Source organism: Cyanistes caeruleus, chromosome 7, assembly GCF_971803275.1.
Source record: "Cyanistes caeruleus chromosome 7, bCyaCae1.hap1.1, whole genome shotgun sequence".
NCBI classification, from domain to species: domain Eukaryota; kingdom Metazoa; phylum Chordata; class Aves; order Passeriformes; family Paridae; genus Cyanistes; species Cyanistes caeruleus.
In genome coordinates, this window is record NC_141707.1 from 32,613,369 (window position 1) to 32,622,063 (window position 8,695).

An 8,695-nucleotide genomic window follows, 5' to 3' on the forward strand; every position below is an offset into this window, starting at 1 on the left:
CTTTTAAATTTGTTTACAGAATCCATAGTCATTGCCTTGTTTGCCTTGGTCTTTTCAATTCATCTTACAGATTCCTCTTTGCTCTCTCAGGTCTCTGCTCAGGGTTTCTCCCTGTACCTGTTTCCCTGCATGGGGCAAGGCTGCTGCCATGGCAGTATGATCACTTCTGTGAGTAATGATCAGCCCTTGGGAAGCACTGGAATCTACTTCTCCTTTTTTAGATTGCACTTCCTTTTTTTGTAAATTAACAAACTTTTCACTGAAACACCCTCTGCTTTTCATCTTTATGTCACAGAGAAGTGTCTTGGAATGAACACTTATTTTATACCTGTTCTTCTCTTCTCAAACCTGTGGCTAGCCCTGTGCAGGTCACCTGTTTGCTGGACAGTTTGAGTCCTGCAGCTCCATTTTTTCTGCAGCCATCTCAGCTAAGGCCTCCCCAGCTCCCAGACCTTGACTGGCTTTATTGGTTGCTCAAAATACTCCTTTGGGAATCATGTTTCTGATGAGAGATTCGATGTGGGCTTGCAAGTTAGCTTAATTTCTCTTCTACCCAATGTGCCAAGATTATGCAGAACTTGGCCAGTGTTTCTGGGTGTATTTCTGGGTTTTTTTCCCCCTTTTTTCTTGCTGGTCCTGAGCAAGGGCTTTTCCCTGTGTCATCTAGAGTGTTCTTCTCCTGGCAATCCTCTTTCCTGGCCCATCACTCACTGGTCAGAGCTGCAACTCTCTGGCAGCGCCATCTGTGTCCCTGTGCCAGCTGGCTGTGTCCTGCTGTCCCCTCAGCCGTGATGCCACCTGCACCCCCTCCTCCCTGTCCTTCCCCTCCATGGGGACAGGGAGTTGCCTTGGATCTGCTCAGGGCTGGGGCTGCCAGGCTCCTCCAGTGTCCGTGTGCTGGCACAGCGTGGCACGGGTGAGCAGATGAACCTCGACAGCTCCTGGCTGCCCGTCCAGGGGGCCACGGGGAGTCCCCAGCTCCCACACTGATTTGGGGGGGCTGGAGCTATCCACAGTGACAGTGTGGAGGGGTGCAGCAGGCCAGCTCAGCTCCTGCCCCACACCCAGTCAAGAAGGGGGGTGACCCAGGGCATGCTCAGGCTTTACTGTACAAGACACAAAAGCAGTGGTCCCTGAGCCTCCCTGTGCCCCTTCTCCCTTGCCAGCTCCCTCGGGTTCCTCATGTGCCAACCCAAGGGCTGCTGGGCACCCAGAGGACACTGGGGATGCAGAAGTGCTGGGCAGCAGTGGCTGCACCTGAGCAGATGCCGTGACAAAAGCAGAGTTTGGGACACCACCTCACCCTGCCACTTGCAATGTCACAGCAAGGGAATGGCTCAGCTTCCCCCTGGAATCCAGGGGGAGTAAATGCAAACTTACCACTGGAAAACCAAACCTATTTGGTGGGGCAGTCAGTAAATGTAGCTCCTCCTCTGGCTGTCCCGAGCTGTGTTTCGGGCTGGAATCTGCTTTCTTGGGGCTCGGTGGTACCGTTTGGGTTGAGAAATTGGGTTATCAGCACAACGGGGTTCTGTCTGCTCTGGACTGGCACATGGCCCGAGACTGCTGAAAATGCCAAGCTCAGAAAGGAGCTGAGAGGCTGGATCATGTACAATACACATGTACAACAGAGGTGGAGTGTGGAGATAACATGTGGTTAATTATTGCCAGCGAGCAGAGGCCAGGAGTTACTTTGGCACGGTTGTGAAACACAGAGCTCGTGTTGGGGAATGAGCTGGGGACTGCAAAAGTGGGATGTGGGGAGCTGTGATGGCTCTGTGGAGTCAGAGCTGGGCACACAGTGCTTTTGTTGGGTGAAGAAGTGGTAGCTCATGCTGTCACTCCACCTTGCAGGGGTTACCCAGAAGGACTGGGAGTGATGCTGATACCTGCAGCTCTGGCTGAATCCTCATGGAACTGCCAGGAGGGAGCAGGCAGAGGGAAGCAGCCTGGGGACAGTTTTCTGGCATGGCAAAGCACTGCTGTGTCCCTCCCAGGGTATGCCAGGTGGGGAGGGATGGGCTGTACCCCCAAAGCCCTTCTCCCACCTGAGAGCTGTGTGGGGGCAATGGTGGCTGTCTGTAGCCACCCCAATCACCCATCAGTTGCGTGTCTCCTCCTGGTGACCCAGAAATGCCAATGAAATGCCGGGTTTTCTGACCAGGCTTTGGAGGTGAGCTGTGGCCGAGTGTGGGTGACTGCACATCCCTGCCAGCCCCAGCATCCTCCTTGCCACTGCCTTGCCACAGCCGTGCTCACCAGGGTGCTCAGCAGGATGTCTGGGCTGCAAGTGTCCATACAGGGTTTGTGCACACCTGGGCTAGGCTGGATACAGCTTCTGGATGGGTCCCCATCATCCCCCTCCCTCCCGGGGCTCTGGCAGCATCCCCTGGAGAAGCGCAGTTAACGTGGCCCGACCAGAAAACAGCCTCCTGCTTCTTATCAGCTCCCGGCAGGTTATCGCCTTCTCAACTGCCTGGCTTTTCGGGGAAAAGTGTCATTTATCGGCCCTTCACGGAGGAGACCTGGTAGAGATGCTCCCCGCCGGGGCTCGTCTCCGCCTGTCGTGCAGGCGCCATCTAGTAGGAGAAGGAGAAAACAGACCGAAAGTTAAGGAAGGTGGATGTAGAAATTCAGTTTCTCTCTGGGAAAACTGTTTAATCGAACACAAAGCTGCTCTGGGGCACAGCTCTAGGGCTGAGCCCGTGGTTTGGGTACTTGCAGCAGAATTCACTGCCAGGAAATGATGAACTGTGGAGATGCCTCAAACTGGAGCAGATCTTGCCCAGGATGGGTCTGGATTTATTTGATCTAAAAATAGACTTTGACATAAAGAATCATTTCCAGGCAGCTCCTTGATAACATTGTCGGGGCTGGATTTGATTAATTAGCTGTATGGGTTAATTGCATTATGCTGCCTTCTGCTCTGGTGGGTGACAGATGCTCCTGCTTTGAGCACTGAGGTCATCCCATCAGCTGGAGGCTTTACTTACAGCTGGAAACCTCTCTCTGCCATCCGTGCATGTACAGTTCACATCATGGAGGCATATTGAATGGTTTTACCACAAATCCCATACTGCTGTTGTCATCTTCTAAGAGTCACATGGATTTTCAGTGTGATTTCCCAGCCCTTAGAAAGCCTCCCACAATCAATCCTTCCCAGGAAGGGGAATAAAAGGGGCCTATAACAATAATTTCCTTTGAACAGAAAAAAAATCCCCCAAATAATAAATAAATAATAATAAAAAAATCATGATTTTTTTACCAATCCTGCGATTTTTGTGCAGCTTGACTCACCCTTTCCCATGTGGGGAGGTGATAAATGCTGGGTGTCTGTTATCTGCTGAATTCCTGCAGGCAGGCAGTGTGTCCCCTGCCATGGATACACGGCTGCACACCCCTGTGCAGCAGGGCTCTGTGATATGTGCATGCTGTGGTGAGTCCTGCTTGAGGCATGTCCTCTGGTCTTTCCCCTTCATCCCCCAAAATATCAAGACCTGGAGGCCAGGGATGCTGCAATGTGAGGGATGTCACCCAGGTCCTGACGGTCCAGTGGCTTCACCCTGCCAGGGACTGCACAAGCATCATTGCCCTTTGCCTAGAGCAGAACCTTAATTCATCTCCACTTTCACAGATAAAAGCCTGGATTAATTAAATAAGAGAATAGAAACCGCTTTGATTTCCAGAACACCGGAAACTCCTAATTATCACAGCTCCCAAAAGCACTGCTATAATTAAGGGGCTCTCACTCTTGCCACTGCAGACCCATTTTTTGCAGGGATTTACAAGTGGCACCTACATTTTTTGTTTTTGGTGAAGTACAGCAACTGAAGGCATTAATTCTGGCTCCAGGTGCATCCCTTAAATCAGCCAGAACACCACTGAAACAGTGTCTAATTCCCTCATGGATTTCTTATTAGAAAATCAGAGTCCCCAATGGCAGTGTGCTACAGACAGCGTCTGCTCTCCAATTATAGTCTGATTATACAAAATAATAAAACTGGGAGCCTTTTTTCTTTGCCTGCTGGTCTTTCTGTCTTCAAAATACACTTGGGGGCTGTTTCTGGCTTTTTTACCATAACCAGCACTTATTAGTATTTGATTAGTATTTAAAAAAGGCGGTGGAAACTGAATTTTTCACCTGATCTCTGGTCCTCTGGTTCCTGTAACCTTTCCAGAAGCACTGAAAGCATCATGATGACACTGATGATGAAACAGCCAGACATTGCTATAGCATGAAAGCAGCAAAACACCCCCTAATGCAATAACTGAGTAAACCCCACAGGAGCCTTTTCCCTGCAAATGCCAGGTCTTGTGTTACTGGGCAGGACAGGGTGCTGCCAGCTGTGTTTTGCACCCTTGTGTCAGAGAACTGGCCAGGTAAAAATGCAGCTGATAATACACCTCTGTGTGCAGAGGTTTATCCTTGGGCTGCTGTGGCTTTCCTGCCTTTATCCTGAAAAGTTTCAGGATAAAGGTAGGTTTAGGGGTAGATTAGATATTAGGAAAAAATTCTTTACTGTGAGAGTGTTGAGGCACTGGAACAGATTGCCTGGGGAAGCTGTAGATGCTCCATCACTGGAAGTGTTCAAGGCCAGGATGGATGGGGCTCTGAGCCAACTGGTCTGGTGGAAGGTGTCCCTGCCCGTGGCAGGGGGGTTGGAAAAAGATGGTCTTTTAAAGTCCCATCCAACCCAAACCATTCTGTGATTTTCTCCACTATGACCTCTTTACCAAGTGTTGTCTGAAGTCTGCTCACAGCCAACAGTTTTCTTGATGACTCTCAGCTTCACCACCAAGGTGGTTCTTCTCCCTGGGTGCTTCACAGTTGTGCACAAAACTGTCCTAAAATTTCTCCTTCCTTTTGTCAGTTCTTTTTTTTCACTTCCTTTTTTTCTCCTGTCTGTTGAATGGCCCTGGTTTTGCCCAGGTCTCCCTGTCCTGACCAGGAGGTACTGTCTGACTGCAGAGGCTTCATGGGACTTCAGAGTTGGTGCAAGGCTTGCAGGAGGGATGGGTTTGGGTCAAATATTGGGCAGTGAGCTGTGCAGTGTGTCTGGAGTGCTGAGCTGCAGTGCACTGAATATCAGATGTGAAATCAACAGTCTGACTTGCTCTGAGCTCTTCCAGGTACTGGTAACCCATGTTTAACACCATGCTTTCCATGGAACACTTCCTTTTCTCCCTTTGGAAGGGGTAAATGCATAAAGGCTGTGTTTTGAAGGGATACTTAAAAAAGCAGAGGGACATTCCTTGACCTCTAACCACAAGGTTTTCCACCTCCACCTGCCAATGCAGGAGCCTGTCCCAGGCTTGTTGCCCTGTGACTCTGAGTTTCATTCCTGACCATGGGGAGCACAAGCATCCTGACATCAAGCAGAGGCAGGTGGCCTGTAAAAAACATGCTTTACCTCCCAGCAGTGTTGTTTTGGGAGCCATCACTAGTGTATGGGCAACGCAAACACGATCAGACCAAACCATGGCTCTGCTGTGATCCCATTGCTGGAAATTGGTGTTGTCAAGCAAAATGTTACCAGCTTGGAAAAAAAAAGAAAAAAAAAAAAAAAAAAGGAAAGTGAAAGGAACAAATGCAAAATTTGCCTGTATTAGAGATGCAGGGAAGCACTGGAAGTTAGGGAGATCACAGACAATTGAATTTAATTGAAAAATATGATTAACTAGAATGAGACTTGAATATGAAGATCCAATTTGAATTAAAGAAACAAGCTGATTGCCTGAAGAAAGAAGTTAGAGGATTAAAATTATTTTGTATAATATAGGTTCCAGTATAATGGGTTCCAGTTCTGCTTATATAGGATAGCTCATAAAAAATCCCCAACTCCGTCCTCAAAGTGGTTTTACCATTGAAGTTACAATTTTTTTTTGAGATGGTCACAGGAAAATGTGATCTCTTACTTGATCGTGTGGGCTTAGGGGAGATTTGAGCTATGGATGGTAAATGGGAGAGCTTGGTCCAAGACTTTGAGCTTCCCAGCATCATCTCAGCTCTGGTAGCAAGGCTTACAGCTCCTGCCTTACAGGGAGGGGAACAAGACACAAACCCTGGGCGCAAACCAGGGGCCAGTGATGGCAAGGAACAGTGGAAGGAACATTTCCAGGGTTGTCAAAGCCTGGTGCAGGTGGCTCTGAGCAGAAGTCCCAGGAGCTGGCAGCTCATGTGCAGTGGTCATGTCCAGCTCTGCTCCCCCACCAACTCCTGAAAGCAAAATCGGCAAGAAAATAGTTTTAGGGAAAATGAATAGTCTGTATTCACAGCACAAACAGGAAAATTATATACCAGCAAGTAGCACAAATGAGAAAAAATAAGAGCTTAATTTACAGTATTTTTGTAGAGTTATAAGCATTTTTATTCCAAGGGAGTTCTCCTCAAAGCAGCAAAATGGTTTAGTGCATCCCCCTGCAGATTTTTTAATTTCCACTTGGCTGTTGCACCCTCTGCCACAGCATTTCCAGCCACCAGCATCCTCCTCTTCCCTGGACAGTCCCATGGGCCGTGGTGACACCGTTATGGCCAGGTCCCCCTGCTCTCCTCAGGCCAGCAGGATCCATCCTCTGTAGCATGGGTCATCTGGGAGCCCATGGGAGGGCTCTGCCTGGCTCTGTGCTGGGAGCAGCTGGGCGTGCTGGGCACAGTGGATGAGCCAGCAAATGTCACTTCCACGTCACCCTGTGGCATGGCTGGCCAGGAGAAAGCTGCGGGCACGCCGGCTGGCACTGCGAGGCACAGAGCCCGGCCAAGGGGCTATCAGAGCCCTCATGCTGGGGGTGGGGGAAAGTGAGGGGCTTCAAGAGGATGGAGAATTTGTTGGACTCTTTCCAGATGGTAATTTTGACATTTTGTTGTCTCTTGAGGACTTTGAAATAGGAATAAATGCAGCGTCAGTGCTCATTTGTACTGACTGTCACTGCCAGACTGGGGGCTGACCCGAGCGTGCTTTTGATGCATATTTAATGGGTACAGTGGTCTTTTGTCCCCATCCTTAGCTGCTGGACACCTGCACTTTGACCCCACACCCCTGAGCTGATCACAGTGCATCCACTGCCTGCCCCTCCTCGCTCATCCCTGCCGTGTGCTTCATTCCCAGCCTCCCCTCACCTCCTCCCGTCCCTGCCCCACCAGCATCTGCTCCATCCCAGGAAAACACAGACAGAGATGTATTTCCTCTAGTGCTCCATGGAAGAACATGAGCAGGGTAGTGCACGTCCTGCAAGCTGGGCTGGTAGCACGTCCCAGAGCAGGTGATAACCTCCCCACACCCCAGGGATTACCCCAGATATTCTCTGCCCCAATATTGCGTGAGGAGCTCATTTCTCAGCAAAATCCAGATGTGGTTTCATTAAAGAGGCTCTTGCTCCTTGTGCTCAATATTTAATTTAGCACAAGTGTGTGTGTGTGTTGAGTTCAGGGTGTTGATTAAGCATGACTTGAGATAGAGGGAAATTAGTAATATGGGAAAGTGCAGTCAGTATTTCATGGCAAAGAGTAATTGAGCTAACAGTTGACATATGGAGTTGTGTGGGCAAACTAATTAAATTTTACATCTTCCCAAGCATTTGTGAGTTTTATAAGCGTTTGATTTATATATTAATTAAACCTCAGAGTGAAATAAAGAGGACACAACTATTTATACTGCAAATGTGTCCGTCAAGAGGAAGGACTTTAATCTATTTTCAAGCAGATGCTGAAGTACCTCTGTGAGTCCCCAGCTCAGCTCGGTGGTGACATCCCCTATGGTGTCCCTTCCTCCTCTTCACCATCAGGAAAAAGCTCTGTGCTTTTTAGTGTCTCCCTGATGTGCTTTTTAGTGTCTCCCAGGTTTCCCACTGATCTGGGTGCTTTGCAAATAGCTAGTGAGAAATCTAATACATGATTTAAATATTTTTTCTGACCCATTAGTAAGGCACTAGAGGCAGTTATGGCATGTCCTGGGATGGTCTTGCTGAGGTTTTCTGGAGTTGTCTTATTAGCATTATTTCATGTTTAAAGGGAACTTGCATTGTTTTTTGTTGCAGATGGACAGAAGGACACGTGGAGCATTCATGGTGTTCAGCATCGTTTTCAGCCTGGTTGATGCTCGGTGGAAAGGAGTTCCTGAAATTATAGGATCAGTTGTGCTCCTTGGGGTTTGCATCCTGGGATCTGGGCATGGAGCCATTGCTGCAGCTGGGAGATGGTGTTTGGGTTCAGTGGCAGTGAGGAGTATTAAAATGTGCAGCTCTGGCCCTGATTTTTCTTTTAGGCTGTTGTGCACTCTCCACCATCTCTCTGCAGGCCAGCACACATCTGACAGGTCTGTTTGGGTGAGCTGGGAGGCCCATGCTGGGACAGTCCTGGGAGATGCAGGGCTGGCTGGGGGCTTCTGACTGTGAGCTGAGAGCCTTTGTGGAGCAGGAGCGCTGAGTTTTGTTCCAGAGCTGAGTTCCAGAGCTTAGGCTGCCCCTGCCTTTGGGCAGGCTGGCTTACTGCTCCAGTGGGTGTCCCTGCTCCCCTCCAGAGCTGCTCCTGCTAAGCTCCAAACCCTTACTGCCCATGTACATTTTATTCACGGGGGTTATGATGCCTGTAAACCCCTCTTATTCCAAAATAAATAAAATAAGAGAGTGTTTCTGTTCTGCTCTGCAATGATGCTTCCTCAGGAGCACAGGTGAAGGGGCCATGCCAGAGCACTTGCAT

The 8,695-nt window shown here is 49.2% G+C and overlaps 1 protein-coding gene across 1 annotated transcript in view; it reads left to right on the forward strand.

Annotated features, from left to right (window-relative positions):
* The window catches only part of C7H2orf76 (chromosome 7 C2orf76 homolog), a 52,011-nt gene extending 43,885 nt beyond the window's left edge, over window positions 1–8,126 (forward strand). Inside the window, exon 7 of the mRNA XM_086896407.1 lies at window positions 8,035–8,126. Coding sequence (XP_086752533.1) covers window positions 8,035–8,093 — 59 coding nt within the window. The 3' untranslated portion in view covers window positions 8,094–8,126. The remainder of the gene's footprint in view (window positions 1–8,034) is intronic.
* Window positions 8,127–8,695: the final 569 nt, after the last annotated feature.